This window comes from Pezoporus flaviventris, unplaced genomic scaffold (assembly GCF_033815535.1).
Source record: "Pezoporus flaviventris isolate CSIRO_AGI_PZ_B2104156 unplaced genomic scaffold, CSIRO_AGI_Pfla_v1 ptg000002l, whole genome shotgun sequence".
Classification (NCBI taxonomy): Eukaryota; Metazoa; Chordata; class Aves; order Psittaciformes; family Psittacidae; genus Pezoporus; species Pezoporus flaviventris.
The window spans coordinates 40632876-40651428 of NW_026892550.1; the positions used below are offsets into that span (position 1 = coordinate 40632876).

General features: G+C 40.2%; 1 protein-coding gene across 8 annotated transcripts in view; it reads right to left on the bottom strand.

Moving 5' to 3' along the window:
* Window positions 1-14187: 14187 nt before the first annotated feature.
* RAPGEF2 (Rap guanine nucleotide exchange factor 2) overlaps window positions 14188-18553 on the bottom strand; it is a 195604-nt gene continuing 191238 nt past the window's right edge. For all 8 annotated transcript variants that reach the window (XM_061475731.1, XM_061475722.1, XM_061475706.1 and 5 more), the window contains 2 exons: window positions 17422-17727; window positions 14188-16178 (listed from right to left, as the gene is read on the bottom strand). In XM_061475731.1, coding sequence (XP_061331715.1) covers window positions 16153-16178; window positions 17422-17727 — 332 coding nt within the window. In that variant the 3' untranslated portion in view covers window positions 14188-16152. The remainder of the gene's footprint in view (window positions 16179-17421; window positions 17728-18553) is intronic.

Here is an 18553-nt window from a genome sequence, read left to right on the forward strand (position 1 = left end):
TTTGGATTGTAGCAGTTTCTGCACCTAAATTTGTCAGCAGTTGATCTGCAGTTCTTCCAAGTCACCACTCTGGGGAGACTGTTAACCACCAGCACTCTCACGACAAAGCGGCTGCTAACAGGCAGAGCAGCTAGAGAAGAATTTAACTGAAGCCTTAGAGAAACTGAAAGAAAAATAAACCAGCTTTCTCAATCATCATCACCACATTCCTATAACATGTCATTAAGCTTCAAATTCTGAAACCAAAAAGCGGCACTCCTCCTCTTGGGGTAGTCAAAACCGATAGAAAACAATGGGCCAGAACTGCTTCCAAATACAGTTTTCAGACTTGAATTCTGGCTCTGTTTATACTACAAACATTACTAAGTTTCATATGCCAAGAAGAACTGTTAACACTATATTAGCTGGTTTTAAAAGCGAGCTTGTGTGTTGTGGTTCATTTGTGTTGCAGTAAAAAAATTCCTCATTCTGCCGAAAAGGATTTATTTTTATATAAAGATAACAAACCCAAGCATTTTAGGGCTGAATTACTTGCAATATTAGAGGAGACATGTTAGTTAAGCTCAGACTTGGAATTCATATACACATTTGTACATACATACATAGGTACACACACAGATAGAAAAAAAACATTGTAACTTCACCTTTTGAAAACTCAAAGGCTCTATTGAAGGATAATAAATTTCAACAGTACACATATCCAGCTCAGAAGCATTAAATTCTTCATCCTTCCTAGTTCAGGCAACCACAATGTTAAGTGTTAGAAAAGTAGCCTGTTCCTACCATAGCACTTCTGTAAAATACTAAATCTGGTTATTACCTGCCTCGCTCTAGCATAACTGCAACAATCCCTCAGCTGAATCTCCTTAGGTCCAGCAAAATAAAATGCAGATCCTCCACCTTGAACTTGGAGGCCTGGGCCTGGGAACAGGGCAGAAAACTGCACAAGGTGGCAGGACCAGTGAAGTGCTGCACATTTCCATACGTAAGGAATGCAGCCAACACCTTACAAAGGTAACAGAAGCTGGGATGATAAGGAATTACAGAATGAGTAAAGGCTGCAGCTGCCAAAATGGGATCATTCTGTTCTGCACAGCTCCCCTTCCTGGCCACATGTTGCTTTTTCTTCTTTTATGCCACTACTTGCTCCGGGAAGCTGATCCAACTACATTTTTTTTCCCCTGAACTTGTTTCCAGTCATATCAGTTTCTGTATCTGGCATATCAAGCTCTGTGCTAACACAAAGTGGGAACAGCTTGCCAGAGGGGGCTGCCCATTTCAAAGGCAGCTGATGCTTGAATCGGCTTCAGTAACACTGTAAAGCTGTCCATTGGGGGTGGGAAGGGGAATGCAGACAGAAGGAAGCAGAGAAACATAATTTTGCTAATGAAAAAGAAACTCACATGTTTTCTATTTAAAACGTCTACAACTGCAGAAAGAGTGCGCTGCTTTAAGCACTACTTTGGATGTGTGAAACTTGTCATCTGAGAAGTCCTTTCTTCTTAACATAGACCAATTTCTCTTCAATTATTCAATACCCTCATATTTAAGGGTTGAAGATGTACTATTACACTATCCAAGATTAAGATGATGACTATAGGAAGGATATTGTTTGAAGACAGAAGCTTTCTCAGGTTTGTGAATGAATCTGCTAATACGCGTCACTTTGAAACAGAACTACAGCCCTTTTTTTAAACCTAGATGCGGCAGTTTTGCAGCTGCACACATTCTCAGTTTCCATGTATACATCCCAAGCTGTGCACATGATGGGACGTACAATGTGTGCTGAAGACACTTGAAATTTGGCTGACGTTATTCCACAAATCTATTCCTTGGATATATGCCCAAACAATTATCAGTTTGCAATTCTAAGAAAATGCATGATAATAAAATTCCTGACTAAATTGTAGGAATACAGATGAGGAGAAAAACCCAGACTTAGAGAGAGAGGACCAAAGAAAAACATCTCATCTTCTCAGAACATTCCTTATGGATAGCTATCTCACTAAGATAAATTATATTTTTCTATTCTTAAAGTAGGTTATAGTCAACTGATACAAGTACATGAAATTTCCTATTACACAATGAATCTGTTGAGATAATAAGTACCAGCTGGATTTATCCCCAACAGCAATAACAGCATGTAGAGAATGATTATAATGTAACAGATTGTGAAACAGAAGAGATGATTTCACTTGTAATAAGGCCCTTATGTTAATACAGTGACAGAAGTGAGAGTTTTGCTTGTACACAATGCTTGTAGCAAGGCCCTCATGTTAATAACTTATTTCAAAGGTAAATTCTCTGAAAACATTGCCTATGAACATTTTTAGGAGCTTGATTACACATGCAAATGTGGGAAAATGTGGGCCCAGTGCTGAATGAAGCGGGGCCCCTGGTGACACAGGACAGGCTGAGGTACCAAATGTCTTCTACACCTCAGCATTTTCTCTTAAGTCCATCCTTCAAAAACCATAAGGTCCAAGAAACCAAGGGGGGAAATCTGGAGTGAGGAAGATGTACCTTTGGTAGAAGAGAATCAGATCAGAGAATACTTAGGTAAACTGGACTTAAGTCCCTGAGCCCTGACGGGATGCACCCACAAGTGCTGAGGGAGCAGGCACATGTCATCATGAGGCCACTACGGGCAATCTCTGATTGATCATGGCAACTGGGAGAAATGCTGGAAGACTGAAGGAAAGCAAATACCCCTCCTGTCTTCAAGAAGGAGGACCCAGAGAGCTATAGGCTGGCCACCCTTACCTCAGTCCCTGGGAAAGAGATAGAGTAGCTAATCCTGGAAAGTGAACAGAAGCATACCCTCAGAAAGTTTGCTCATGTCACAGAACTGTGAGGACTAGGTGATACGTCAGTGGGTAATGCTGCCATTCAGAAGGACCTTGACAGGCTGGAGAAATGGGGTGACAGGAGCTTTATGAAATTTATTAAAGGTAAGTGTGAAGTCCTGCACTTGGGCGCGAACAACCACATGCACCAATATATGCTAAGGGCTACACAGGTGGGAAGCAGCTTTGCAGAAAAGAGCCTGGAGGACACCAAGTAGACCATGAGCAAGCAGTGTGTACTTGCAGTAGAGAAGGATAACAGATTCCTGGGATGCATTAAAGGTGTTGTGATTTTGCCCTCTGCTCAGCACTGGTGAGGCCACACATGGAGCATTGTGTCTACTTCTGGGCTTCCCAGCACAAGAGAGGCATGGACGTACTGGAGAAAGTCCAGTGAAGGGTCACTAAGATGATTAAGGGAATGGAGCATCTTTCCGGTGAAGAATGGATGAGAGAGCTTGGCCAGGTTTTTATGATTCTGCGATTCAACCTGGAGAAGAGAAGGCTTAGGGTGGATCTTATTCATGTGTACATGCCTGGAGGGAGGGTGCAAACATGAGATGAGAAGCCAGGCTCTTTCTGGTGTTGCCCAGTCACAGGACCAGAGGCAATGGGCACACATAGAAACACAGGAGGCTCCATCTGAGCACAGAGAAATGTTTTTTTACTGTGAGCATGACTAAGCACTGGCAGAGGTTGCCCTCCTTGTAGATATTCAGAAGCTGGCTGGACACAGTCCTGGGCACCTGGCTGTAGGTGACCCTGCTTGAGCAGGGAGTTCTACCAGAGGACCTCCAGAGGTCCCTTCCAACCTCAGCCATTTTGTGATTCTGTGAAAACTTAGACAAGCTGTGCCTTGAAAATGCTACATACTTTTAGCAGGCAAGAACATGCGCACAGACAAAGCTAAACATCATGCACAAGGAGTTGGCGAGCAGAGCTGCAGAAACCCACTCCAAATGTCAAGCAGCTTAGAGGCAGATCTGTGTTCAGCAATGAGCATAAATGCAAACAGTTTAAATTATTTGTCAAGGAAAGTTTTTGTTTAAATCCCTGAGCTGAATTTATTTCATCTCTAAGCTTTCCAAAAGCCATTCTGCTGAGCAGCATTTACACTCGATTTTGAGACCTTCAGAGCTATTTTAGGTTTTTGACAGATTTTGAAGTTGCCTGTTTAACCATAGCTGTTGGTCCCTTCTGGAGCAAAGTGGGTTTTGTCTTGCTATTGGCAATACTTAACAGGTCACTGTTCCTGTGTGTCTCCTACTAATGAAAAGTATTTGCAAATTGAATTTTTACTTCTAAAGTCAATGTCCAAGTAGTCAAGTGGAACACCAGCTTGGGAGCAAAACTGGTGGGAACATTGGCCTGTTTGCCAAAAGTCTGCATACCAGCTTTCATCCAAGATAGCCTGCTGACCACCAAGAAACTGCCAAGAATTCAGTGACACACTTGTTGCTGATAGATCAAGTTCAAAACAGTCACCTGCTGTCAGCTTGCATGATTTGTTTTCCTAAACAAGGCTTGCAGCATTTGGTGCGTGTTTTTTCCAAAAAGCTTCAGTACCCAGATTTTGCTTCCCTGTTCTGGATACTATAATAAAGCAGCTTGAAACAGGCTTCTTAACAACATGTTTTGCAGAAGGCAACCTCTCCCCCAAGCATTTAGTTAGTACTGAAGAAAATCCATAAATTTTGATAATCCTAAGAATGTGTTTAAGATACTACTCTACAGTCCTCAATAACCGGGATTTTCTGTGCTCCACTGTACTCACATACAGCTTCTGCCTCTTTGAAATGTGACAGCATCCCTCAGATGTGTAATTAGTGTTCTTCTGAGCTGTCCCGTTTTTAGGTTGTCTTTTGATACTAGCGCAGCAACAGCACTTGACGTACTTCCCTGCCATGACCAAAAAAGGTCAAACTGCATATGGCTTGCAATGGCACACTAATGAATCCATAATGGAAAGTCAATATAACTGGTATATGATTAGAGAGACAAGTACTTTGTTCTAGAAAAAAGACCTCAATTGTAGAGATTACTTATAAGCTAGTGGCTATGTTTTCCTGTGATAGGAGTGCATTGTTGATGCAGTAAGGTTTGGACACACAGACACATGTTCCTTTAAACCCTTATAAAGAGCAATTTCACTAACTCATCTCAGGTCATGGGCTCTATCTTCAGAGTAACAATCTCCAAAAGTAAACAGGATACATATGCTTTCAAAACCTGGGCTTGAAGGCACACTACTCCAAATAGAATAATAAAGATGCTAACATTGGATTAATTATTTATAACAGCTTAAGTAGGAATACACAGTTTAGAGCATCTCATTCCTAACTCTTCCATTCTCCCTGGACATGTAAACCACTGCCAAGAGCTCAGAGCTGGCTCATGATCACCACTTTAAGGAAAAAACAACCCAACAGGAACAAAGAAAAAAGATACCAAAACATCCACTGCAATTCTAGCATCTCTGAAATTTACACTACAGTAAATGGTACCTCTTTAACACACAAGCGCTCACCATGTGTGGATAACATACCATTTTCAAAAATCCAGATGGATCCTAGCCTTTTTTCCTACCTTAGGAGAAGATTCAAATTTCTTTAAGAAAATATTAATTTAAAATCGTAGAATTTTGCAGCAGCACCTTTAGGGGAAAAAGAAACAAAAACAAAAACAAAACAAAAATGCCAAGAAGTCATCTCAGGATTCTTAGGCAGACGTATGAGACACTTACAAAGTAGAGAAAGTAAAATAAAGCTTTTCAGTTATCCCCAGAAGTGCAGTACCGCACAGTCAGCACAGGAGGTCTCTAGCACACCCAGAAACTAATCGTTCGTCCTTGCCTTGTACATCGTTCGCTAAGAATAGCATTTCCGAGGTTAGCTTTGAAGTCTCGGACCTCTCCCCAAAACAGCTAGGCCCACATAAGCAAGATGTCTCGACCTGCTGGCCACACTTCTTTTGATGCAGCCCAGGATGCGGTTGGCCTTCTTGACTGTGAGCGTGCATTGCTAGCTCATGTCCAGCTTTTCATCCATCAGTACCCCCAAGTCTTTCTCTGCAGGGCAGCTCTCAACACTGTAATACCCTTGCCTTTATTGATACCAGGCATAGCCCTAACCCAGGTGCAGGACCTTGTACTGGGCCTCGTTGAACCTCTTGATTTTCACATGGGCCCACTTCTCAGTTCATGCAGGTCCTTCTGCATGGCATCCCTTCCCTCAGGCATGTCAGCCATGCTGTTCAGCTTTGTGCCTGCACACTTACTGAGTATGCGCTCAATCCCAGTCTTGCTCGTCAGTGGGGATACACTTTCTTTGACCTTCCTTTTCCAGCTTACATACCTAATAGAGGCCCTTGTTATTAATCTTTGCATCCCTTGCCAAGTTCAGCTCCATCCATGCCTTGGCTCTTCAGACCCCATTCCTACCTCACTGGGCAGCTTCCCTGTAGTTTTCCCAGGATACCTGTTCCTGCTTCCAATGTCCGTGCGTCTCCTTCTTGCCCTTTAGTTTGACCAGCATGTCTCTACTCAGCCATGATGACCTCTTGCCTTCCTTTCCCAATTTTTTACATGTAGGGATTGAGAGCTCTTGTGTTTTATTGAAAGCATCCTTAAAGATCTGCCAGCTCTGTTCTGCTTCCTTGACCCTGAGGGCAGTTTCCCAGGGTCCTATTGACTAATTTCTTGAACAGCTGGAAGTTTGCTTTCCTAAAATTCAGGGTCCTGACTTTACTCTTTGCTTGACCCATATCCCTCAGGACCGCAAACTCAATCAGTGCATGATCACTGCAGACCAGGCAGCCTCCAATTTTGACATCACCAGTTAGCTCATTTGCATTGGTGACCATCAGGTCCAAGATTTCATCCCTTCTGATAGGGCTATTGCCTGGCTTAAGAATTTATCCTTGGTGCATTCTACGAGACCCCTAGATAGCCTACAGCTCACTATGCTACTTTTCCAGCAGATGTCAAGGTGGTTGAAGTCTCCCCACAGGACAAAAACCTGTGAGCATGATGCCAGGACTAAGGCAGCTTTGTCAATAGGCTCTCCTTAATCAAGCAGCCTTTAGTAGACACTAACCACATGGTTCCCTTTTGTTGCCTAGGTCTCTACTTCTTATCTGTAAACATTTAATCTGCTCAATGGCTATTCTTCAGAGGTGGGTCTTAATATTCTATTTCTTGCTGTAGAAGGCAACCCCTCCACCTCTCCTTCCTCACCTGCCCCTTCTGAACAGCTTGCAGTCACTGATAGCCTCACTCCAATCATGGAATTTGTCCTACCAAGTTTCAACAATGGCCTTTCTGAGCCTGGCAACACCTCTGGTGTAAATTACAGAGGAGGCAACAAACATGTCAAACATACTGAGCTTGGCTTGAGTCTTGTTTGTCCTGAACTCTAGTCACCTGTAAACATGTCGTAGACATAGATGGATTATTACTTACTGCCTTTTTAGATGAAAGGGAGACCCAAAAAGAGCAATGATCGGAAGGCAGAATTAGTCTATCAAACTATACACATAAGTCAGCTTTATGAATGCAGGTAATTTGATTTTAAAGCACAATATTTCACAACTGTTTTCTTCAGGTATTAATTCCCATGGCACATTTTGAAGCAGTATTTTTCTCACAGTATTTTTTTACACCCTGTTCTCTGAATTGTATTTTGTTCATTGTTTGGATTCCTTTTATCACTGATTCATGACAAGAAATGAGATCTGTAAACTAAAGAGAACCAATCTCATCTGATGGATGTTTCTAATACTAATGGCCAGCAAAAGAACTGTTGCCACCCTGTCTTGCAAACCTAAGTGCCTTCAAGGTTTTTTTTGCATGCATTACCCATGCTCTGCACGCTTGTGGTTTGGCCAGAATGTGAGTGTACCTAGAAAGGCTCCTGAGAGAAGGTCAGATCAGTGTGATGTCCGTTCTGTGGTTTGGACTAATTACCTTCCTTGTACACTTTTCTCCTTGGAATGAAACATGTTATTTTGCAATGAAAAGTTGGAAGCACTAAGGTCACTGTTTGTGACAGGTAAATAGTAAAGACTGAAATAAGTATTACATTTGTTCATATTCTCCAGGCCATTATAACAATACCAGTCTTAGTCATTCCATCACTGTTTTTCTTCCTGGATGAAGAGGTCAATAAATTTAACTGAACTCTCATCTTTGAAGAACACAGTTCATTGTAGCACAAATAAATGCTATGTCATCAACATGCAGCATTCTGTAAGCACATCTTTTTAGCAGATTTATGAAAGGTATTGATTTGGTGCATCTGGCCAATTCCATGTTTCTAAAATCCCAGCACATTTCATTTATAAAATAATATTTCAGGTGAAAGAAGGTGACCTTCACTGAACAAGCAGTGGTTTTAAAACTGTTTAAGTGTGCATGCATAATTTAAGAAATCTGCAGAGAAATGAGCTTTCTTTTTCTTTTTAACCTTGGCAATGCAGAGTAAGCTTTGACAAAGAAAAAAAAGTCGTTAGGAAACAAGAGTTACCCACTGGTATTATTTTATAAACACATGCTGGCTTTCTCAGAGGGTCTCCAGTCTAAATTAAGCATCCAAATTTGACGTAGTAAGCAAAGGTAAAAGCAAAGAGGGACTGGAAGGAAGGGCAGATTCTGCTGCTACAAAACAGTGAAAGCTCAAATGTGAAACAAATATTGCTATAGGTTAAATTTACAAAGATTGCAAAATACACAGCTGAAGGGAGGAGGAAAGCAGTAAAATAATGTATAAGCCATTAACCTACAAACCCCAAACTCCCAAACAGCAGCAACAGCAATTTATTTGACAATCGTAGGTGAATAATCAAAAGGACACCACTGACCAGACAGCTAAGTCAGCTTTATGCCCTTGTCTCCACAAGGACACAAGGCAGGGAGGGATACAACAAGGCTCTGAAAGTGGGCCAGCCCACAGCAGAGCCTTCAGCCCATCATGCCACAGGAACTTGAACTACAGCTCATTTGGATAAAAGGGGGACATGACCGCTTTCAGCAATTTGCATTCTTTCCCTTATATTTATGTGTGCCTTTCATTTGTGCACACTTTTAGAGAATCAGAAACCTGCAGAAGCTCGTGCTTCAACCACAGTGCTGTTTTGTAGTGGCTCATGCCAATAGGAAACCTTCATAAGTGCTTATAGGAACTGGGGGCACGGCCTTCTCAGCTACAGAGCGCAGGTTGTTCTGGAGTGAACTGGGAATTTCTGATGTGGAAAAAAAACTGTAGCAAATCATGTAGCCATTGGGATAGCTCACTAGAACGAAGTATGGTACAGGCCTACACCTTAATAAAACAGTGCTTCAGTTCTGAAGCTATCGCTTATATAGCTGCAATTTCAGGGAGCAGAAAGGGAGAATCAAAGGAAGATTAACTAACAGAAAAGAATTAAACTTCTGCTTGTAGAGATCTTGTTAAAAACATAGCATTATTGGTTTTCCACTGATTAGAAATAAGCATGTTTCTTCAAGGTTTGAAGCGCTGAGAATGCAAACTACATACTAGATAGTTATGCACTTCTCCGTTTGGCAAAGACTGGAAATCAGGACTAAGCATGCCCTGGTAGCAGAAACATCTGTAAATCTGCTACGCAGTTTCCAAACCACAAAAATTATTTGTTTATGAACATCTTGTCAGGACACCCAGTATCATTAGACAGTAAGGAAGATCGTTTTAAGAATATAATCAGCAAACAAGACATTACAGTACAAGCTACCATGAGAAATCATAAGTTCTTCAGGCGCCTGTGAATTGGTTGAAGAATTAAGAGTTCTATCAGTACAAGCTAGGACTTCTCAGGATACAGAAAAATCAACATTTTCATTCACAGCCATCTGTCTGCATGCTGAGATGCATCCTTAAGACAAAATGTCCTGCTTGCTGGCCAAAGACACTAACTTGTGCAAATGAAAGTCTGCCCAAGGAAAGCTCATCTTAAGGGTCAAGTGTGTCTTGTGCATACAGAATTAATGTGCTTCAAAACAAGAGAAAGAGATGGTGATGCCTGAACTAGCACCAGATGCAAAGAGGGACTTAATATTAGCCCATTAGCAGGAGCAAATGCATTGAACTGCAGTGATTTCTTTAGCAATATGTAGAGGAAGAAAGTGAAATTTCAGCCAAAGCTATTAAAATTATGAGGCCACAATCATCAGGACAAAACCACAACTAAGGACAAGTTTACAGCTTAGGAAGGAAGAAAGGCCAACACTGCAGGTAGTATAAAAGCACCTTATACTCCTGATTTCAGTTCAGAAACCACAATGACCCTAAATCTGAAACAAAAAAATCAAAAGAGTAGTTAGGCAAGTAAAAAAACCCCAACCTGTGTCATGCCAGTTCCCATGAAAAGCATGGAAAAGATCAAACACAAAACTACACCAAAAAAGTGTGCTTATGCTCACCACTCTGAAAAGCCACCTGTTTGAAGAGCAAGCGCCAGAATGGAGATGTCCCAACTAACCAAATGTTTAATACAGAAAGTAGATGTAGTTCAGTCCTGTACAGGTCATTAATGACATTATTTTGGAAAGAAACATGTTTTCATGAAGAACTGGTCAAATGTGATTAAAAGCAACAGAAATGTGAAGTCAGAAAAACTAGACCCTTTTAATTACACACCAGATGCCTCTACCTTGTAAGACAGTTTGGATTTGAGAAGACAAGCCAGAACCAGCATCCGTGGCAAGTCCCTTGCTTCCTGGCCCCCCCAACTCCCTGTGCTGGTGCCACACTCTGTTTGTGCCTAACAAAAGATTTCAGCAAATTAAAAAACCATTCTGTATTCATCAGATCACATCTATTGCAAGTACACCAAAGTAAGCGGTATGCTACAGATACACAGAGGGTACTACATAGAAACCTGAACAAACCAGCTTTCAGGAAACAATTGAGAAAAGGGCTATGCATATGCAGACAAAGAACTGAAGTCTGAATTTGCCCTGCCTGGGTACACTCCTTTCAAGCTTTTTGAGCACTGAAGTGCTGCCTCCTTCCATTGTTTCTGAAGACTGCATACAAAACACACTTCGGGAGGAAGGAAATGGGTGGTACTGTGTTCTACAAAGGAGCAAAGAGAAGCTGTGTGAGAAACCAGCTAATACAAGCAACAGGAAGAGGTTAACAGGGAGGGAGAATTGTGCATCTAAAGAACAGCAACTGAGGCATGAGAAGGAGGAAAAGCACATATATGCCGAGAAAAGAAGCAGCTAAGTACACTCTTTCTTAGTCAATAAAGCACTTGAAACATGAATTATTTCTTGAATCATGTTCAAGAGCAATAAGTACATAAGCCTTATTAACGTGAATTTGCTATGAGTTTTTCACCAATGACTGACTTGCCAAATGAACTTCCCATGGACTGAGACACACAGAGCATGCAAAATTTCAGTTTTGTGATTTTGCCAAACACAAAAAATATTTCAAAATTCTTCAGAAACTTTTATGTTCAGCCTTAACCACAGAGGAGCCTCCATCAGTTTTCAGGTCTGTTTGTTAGGTTTAAACAGTTGCACTGTGCTAATATCTCCACTTACAGCATACAGATTCAGAGGCATTATGCAGAGCCATGGGACAGCCAAGCTTTTTATCTCAGGGAGTCATAGGAAACAGGACTCCAGTTTTCCTTGGAAGTTTTGTTTCACAGACCTTTGAGCTTTCTTATTCTCCTGTAACCTTTTCTAAAAGGCACAGACTTTCTCAAAGCACAAAGCCCTGAATAAAATTCTTCAGCCAAGGTCCCAGCTAACATTACATAGGGTGAAAGATTCACTTATATCGTAAGTTACCCAAGATACAAAAAGTGTCCAGAATGTGCGTTATCAACAAGGGGAAGAAACATGTGGGACAAAGTTACAGGATAACAGAATAACAGAACGAAACAATTTTTTAGACTAACTAGAAAAACCTAATCCTCTAACCCAAAACAAAATTAGGAAAGTAAACAAAGATTAACACAGCAGTATTTTCAAGGATGGAGATGAAAATCAAAATTGACAGAAGTCAGGCTGAATTAGACATTATCACTGACACAAAAAGCAAAAGATTCTTCAACCAAATAAATACCTCAAAACCAAAATGAGTCATCAAGGCCGCTGTGTGGCCAGGAAAGAACAGAGCTCAGGAATAATTCATCTATAGCTACCTAACAAAGTGAAACATTCTCCTTCAATATGGAAAATGTCATTAAATACAGAGACTAACAAAAACGGTCAGAGTATGCTGGCCAAAAGTTTTGACAGAATAAGCACTATCACAGATTGAATAATAAGATCCGGTGAAGCTACCATGCGAGGAGCTATAGCAGGTGACTGAAGACTGACAAACATAAGAGAAGTGGGGTGAACAACCTGTCAGCCTGACCTCATAAAACCTTGAGAACAAGTCTCAGAACAGAAAACTCTTTACAGATCCTGGACTAAACACACAAAGGAATAAAATGAAGGTAGAGATGGTATCAAGTAAAAGAAACTACATACCTGCATGGGAGGTGGGAAAAACCTGTGCTTAAACTGTGCTGTAAGAAGAGGAAGTAGCAGTTTGGAAAGGGGCTACTGCTGGAGTTCTTGATGACCAAGTTGGGACTAAATTTACTAATTAATAATGATCATCATAGCGCACAGAGTCTTGACACAAACAGAACGCTTTCAGGGTTTTTTGTTTTGTTTTGAAATAGCACCACAGTCCCCCACTTTAGGTGCACCAAATATTTTAAGCTTAGATATACAGATGTAAAACATGCATGCTTCTCCAGATGACCACAGTTAAACCATTAAAGCAGTACCTTCAGTACCTCAGTTTTTATGTTGATTCCAGTGTGTAATATACTTCATAAAGAAGCAGCCTTTGCCTCAACAAGATTTATTAAAAAAATACTTCATAAAAGAGTATAGATATTGAATGATATAGATATAGTATTGAATGATGTTTCTTCAAACAAAAAAAGAAACTTCCTTAGGTTTCAGTTTTCCATGTGATTTTGTCAAATGCAACACTAAATCCCAGGAACTAGTAGTTTGTCTGCATCTTGCTGCAGCCACACAGTAAGTACAAAATTCATATTACATGTGCTAGAACAACTATCAAATCTATTTCACAAGAAGACATACCTTAGCAGGCCTTTATTTCAACTGAATCTGTTGCTGCATGAAGTGTTCTTCATCTCCCAATCCACAATGAGCTACACGTATTAGATCATTAGTGTTGTGGATGTCTGTCCATAATGTGTTCAGAAGGGAGGCATGAACGGGAGGATAGGGAATCAAGTACTGTATCAAGTATATTGAAAAAATATTTACAAATTTGCAAACAGTTCATAAGGGGAATTACCTTTATTATTACCAAAGGACAAACTTGCAGGTAAGACAAGTAAAAATGTACTTTCACTCTACTAATGTCAGCCACTAGTAACGCTGGTTCTCTAGCCTGTTAAAACATACTCAACAAGTACAACCACAGATTCGCAGAAAGTAGTTCCACTCACAAGAACACCATGAAAATCTGCATCTCCATAACTTATTTCCGTACCCTCCTAGAGATTCCAGTGACAGAGAATCTTAACAAGTCCTGTATTTTCAATGCTTTTTAACTTTCTTCTGATTGTATTCAGTGTGGACTGTTTCTAGGGTTATGTTAGGAAGACTTAAATCTAAACAGAGCATTTTGTTGCTTCTCTTTGCAATGAACCAATTTTAGATTTGGAAACACCTGTCAAGCACTTGAAAGCTAAATGGGATACAGCTGATAATAGCTTTAGCAGTGACATTTTGACCCGGTCTTCTGCATTCTACTGAAAATAAGGACTTTAACCCCTGGAAAAAAAAAAAAATAAATCTACAGATTTGACACTGAATTAATGTCAACTTTTATTACTGGGGATGGTACTGGGTGATCTTCATTGCTTGAAATACCTTGTTAGGTAAAAAAATCAAATGGATCATTTCGAAATGTTGAAACATGTATTCCTTACTTTCACACCATTCAGAACATAAAATCACCACAATCATTCCTTTAATACTGTTTACATTCAATATATACCTAAGACCATAACTACAGTCCTCTCTTGGCACCTCAAATGTTCCTGCTGGGGACACATAACACGTAAGTCATTCTCATTCAGCAGTACACACACCAAACTTTCCAGGAGTTATCAGCAGCACAAGTATATATCAAGAAAAACTCCACACCAATGGTTTGCCCACATCACTTGGCAATTTCCCTTTAATATTAATACACAGAGAAGTAAATTTTTTTCATAAATTTGTTCAAGTATGTGGAACATGTAAAATGCATAAGAATCAATATGGACTTCATTAATGTTATATTTATTTATTTTCCAGCTTCATACAAACTGGATGTAGAAGCATAAACATAGTACATTTCTACCATTTTCAACAAAAATATAACCAATATGTACAATTATTGTATTAAAAATACAAAAGGGATACAGACTCCACCAATGTCTTTCTAAAAGACATACAGGTACAAGTAGTATCAAAAGTATGAGGAAATCACCAGTTAATTGTACATTCTGCACTTGACATCACAGAGCGAACTGAGATTAGCAGTCCTATGGTCTACAATTACTTAATGCTTATATAACATTTGTGCAACTTGTGATAGAGCTAGGATTTTGTATTTCTATATGCACATGAGGTCCATAGCCTTGAGAATAAAACTGGCAAATAATGCATATTACATGTAAAATTACAAATGCATAATTGACAATGGGATATATAAGCAAATAGACAAAAGCTATGATTACAGGAGAGAGAATTAAATAAAGCACTGACATTTGTTTGATACAGTGAAAAAACACTGCAATTTGATCTTTAAAAGTTGAAGCTATTTACGTTTATCTACTGATCAATATGATCAGCTGAGTTCAATGGAAAAAAAAAAATATCCAAGACCAGCAGTTCCTCACATTTGAGTACTACTCGGATTGGCAGCCTTCACTTCTCCGGAGTCTGTGCAAAAACAACACAAAAATAGAGGGGAGGGTCATTTCAGTCATTATAGGGTTAATAGCAGCTGTGAGCAGGTGGTTGCTACACATTGGCCTTCTCTACACATGCAGTGTTCCATGAAGCCATTAACAGTTGTGACTATTTCTGCATTGCAAAGGCTGGGAAATCTAACCATGTTATTTTTCATTACTTAAAGGCTCGTTTATCCCCTAATGCCAAAGTCAATAGATGGAGGTTATTAGATCAGTGTTAACAGCTGACATGAGCTGTGACATCCCAACTTCCTTCACTGCAATGTTATCCAGTTAATTTTTCTTTCAATATACTACTACCTCGTAAAAATAAAAATAATATATAACTTAAAGGTGGGGTTGCCATCTGTCTCATTAGAATGGGACACTTTCTTTTCTAGTCTGCCATCCTGTATTCCACAAGGCACAGGTATGAGACACACAGTGTCCTCTTTCCATCACCAGCCAGTTGCAAGAACCTGTTTCTACATTTAGACCTAGCTGAGGGTGCCATTCCCGCTAGCATGTCCAAACTTCTGAAGATTCCAGGGTGGGGCACACTAAGAGTGAAGTGAGATGGTCAAGGAACGGTAGCATCCTATAACCTTTGCCTTCCCTTCTGCCCTGCTCAGCCATGTGACAGCAACATTTTTTCCAGGAGCTCAGGCTGGCAACCCTACTTACAGGTATAAAATAATACTGTAATCACTATGCAGATGCAGTAGCTGATTTCCAAAATGCAAACATACAAAACCGTAACAAAGGCATTGTAAACAAGCAAATAAGCACTGCTCCTTGAAGGATTTCAATGCATCTCTCTCTTTGTAGGTTAAAGGCCAATTGTAATTTGACAACTAGCTTATCTCATTATCCCAATGAGGCTAAGTGCTAGGATTGTAATTGAAATCTACATGGAAGATTTAAAAAAGAAACCCTTCCAGGCATTGGGAAGTGCAGCCAGAGTTAATCATCCTGATGTGATGATCTTGGAATTTGGAATGATACTGTGTGATGTGGCAGACAGCGACAGTGGTAGCTTGGAGATTGCCGCACTGTGCATTTCAAGCAACACAGTTTGAAAAGTGCCAGGGCGATTTCTTCACAGTATTTCACATGCAAGGGGAGAGGGGACAGAAGGGGGAGGGGCAGAGGAAGAAGCCCCATGCTGCTTTAAGGCAGGGAAGGAGGCAAATAGGTCCACCATCCTTTAACTATAGTTCCAAGGCTCCTATTCTAGGGACGTCTTCTTGTGCTCTCCTTTAAGGTGGCTCACTCTGGATCCAGAAAAGCCCAAGTCTTAGACAGCAGAAACTTGTTCATCTTCTGCAAACACAACAGGATAGGGGAAAATAGAATTTAGTTCATACAGAACAAGACTGCTACCGAATGAAAAAAACCCTGTATGGTGCTTATGTTTTTTCCATTTTGTTGTATTAGGTATATAATTCAAACCAATCTAAATATCTGTACATTTCAGGTCTCATGAGAAGTATTCCTTCATAATTTTGTCCTCAAAGGAAATAAGACAATTGTTATAACTGAGCTAGGTGCAGTTCCTCAGCCTGAGGAACATAAGAGCTATGCCTAGATATCCAATAGCTTCATAAAGCTATCTTACATTTTTCCCTGAATATATATCTGTGATTTCTTTAAATTAAGATTGCATCAAACCTGAGAACAGCTTTAGTCAGCATTTGTAGGAACAATTAAATGCCTCTGACATGGTAATTTTCAAAGTTTGTGGCAATTCGATTAAGGTAGACTTTACTTTTTCCATCAGGTTCCACTGCAGAGTTCATTCTACATATAAAGCCTTACTAACTAAGCATTAAGGAGGGAAGGGGAATGTTAGCCTTTCTTTCATTAGCAAAACAAAGCATTCAAATGTGTAATTTGGGCACTGCCTGCCTAAATTTTGAGCACTTAGCCCTAAAGATGTAATCTACCTATGCTTGCACTCTGTAGAAAAACAGAAAGACTATGTCTATATAGTCTTTCTATCATTATAGCTGAGCTGAAGCATAAAGAAGCAGACAAACTTGGGCAAGCGAGGGAGCAAACGAGTAGTGGGCTCATTATATGAAGCAGTTGGTATAGAAGAGCCAGTGTCCACAGCGTAAGAGTTTCAGATAGAATGTGAGTGATTATCCAAATAAGCCTGACCAGCAATGCTCTATGGGACAGACAGGCAGATATTCTACAGACCAGGATAATTTTTGACCATTAAATATATGGCTAGTGTCAAACACTAGGTATGCTGGAAGCCTGAAGGGCAGGCAGGCCTGTACCTGGTGAACAGAGGCACTGCCAGAGAAGTTGCCTAAGCCAACTGCTTGGTTGACCAAAATGCAGGTGGACCTACATTCCAAATATGAAATTGTATTAAGAATTAACTGAATTCCTCCCCTTTCAAAAAGTTAATAGCAAGTTTTGAAAGATGAAAGAGAGCCAGATTATGGCAAGAATTTCAATGTATGAACGCATTTGTGTAATTTGCTTTGTGTTTGTGAAAGCATTGACCGGTTTTGCATGCAGGTCACTCAAAATCTAACAATTAGAAATTTACCATCTTCCTCTGCAGAAAACCCTTGAGATGGATAGTGAGCAAGACGTGGATCTGACTCATTTGGTTTATGCCACTGAGGTTTGTTCACAGGCCTGTTAGTTGAATGGCCATGTGACTGCTGCTGCGGAGTTGATGTCCCATGAGTCTCACATGTCCGTGCCACCATTCTAGACCTCTGAAGTGCTATGTTGTAATCTGGAGGCTTTCTGGTTGGATGGGAACCACCTTCTGCAAACTCAGCAATAGGTATTCCAACATATCCAGGAGGAGTTGGAGGTGGTTCCCGGTATCGACCCTCTTTTCGTGCTGCAGGAAAAGTGACAGATTATTATGAGTGATAGTAAGAGGAAAACTGCTCAAAGGAAAACAAACAGCGAAAGTTAAATAAACATCAATGAACTCAACACCCCAGGAGGTGAAAATCTGAAGAACAAAAGTTAACTAATACACAGTAGACAATAAGGTCTTGAAAAATAAACCATGCAAGAAAGTATCGAATAAACAACACAGACAGGGTTTAGCTATTCTTCCAGTAGTGAAGCACTAGTCTAATAAAATTCACCAAATTACACAGGGAATTTGCTCAAACTTAGAAACTGAAGCTGTTCTATGAACCATATAGAGTAAAACATACACTGATCTAAGTAATGTGCAAGACTCAGGAGTCCACATAAGTGGCAAACATCAGGAATACTGACATGTCCCCAGACACAAGACTATCTTAATCCTGAAGCTGGGCTTTGTACCTAACATCTCTTTTGTTTTTAGCATCTTGCAGGGGGAGGGAAGGCACCTGGTAAATTATTTTTTTCTACAAATCTTACTACTTAATGAGACATAAGCTACGGTTCCAAAATGTAAGGAAGTGCATACTTCCCCTATACACTACTGCCCACTGCTCTTATGTTAGTATTATCTCCAAAATTAAAACTTGAAAGTATGCCTTTAAGAACAATGATTAAATATGATTTTATATAAGTGATGGAAAGATCACCATGTAGTTTCTGGATCTCATACAGGCATAACTGTTTACCTGAATAAGGCTTAACTCTGGGCATACTTAGAAGTTCTACCTTGCAGAGAACTTCTAGGGAGGAAACAGTGATTAAGAAAGTTAAGCATCTGCAGGGAT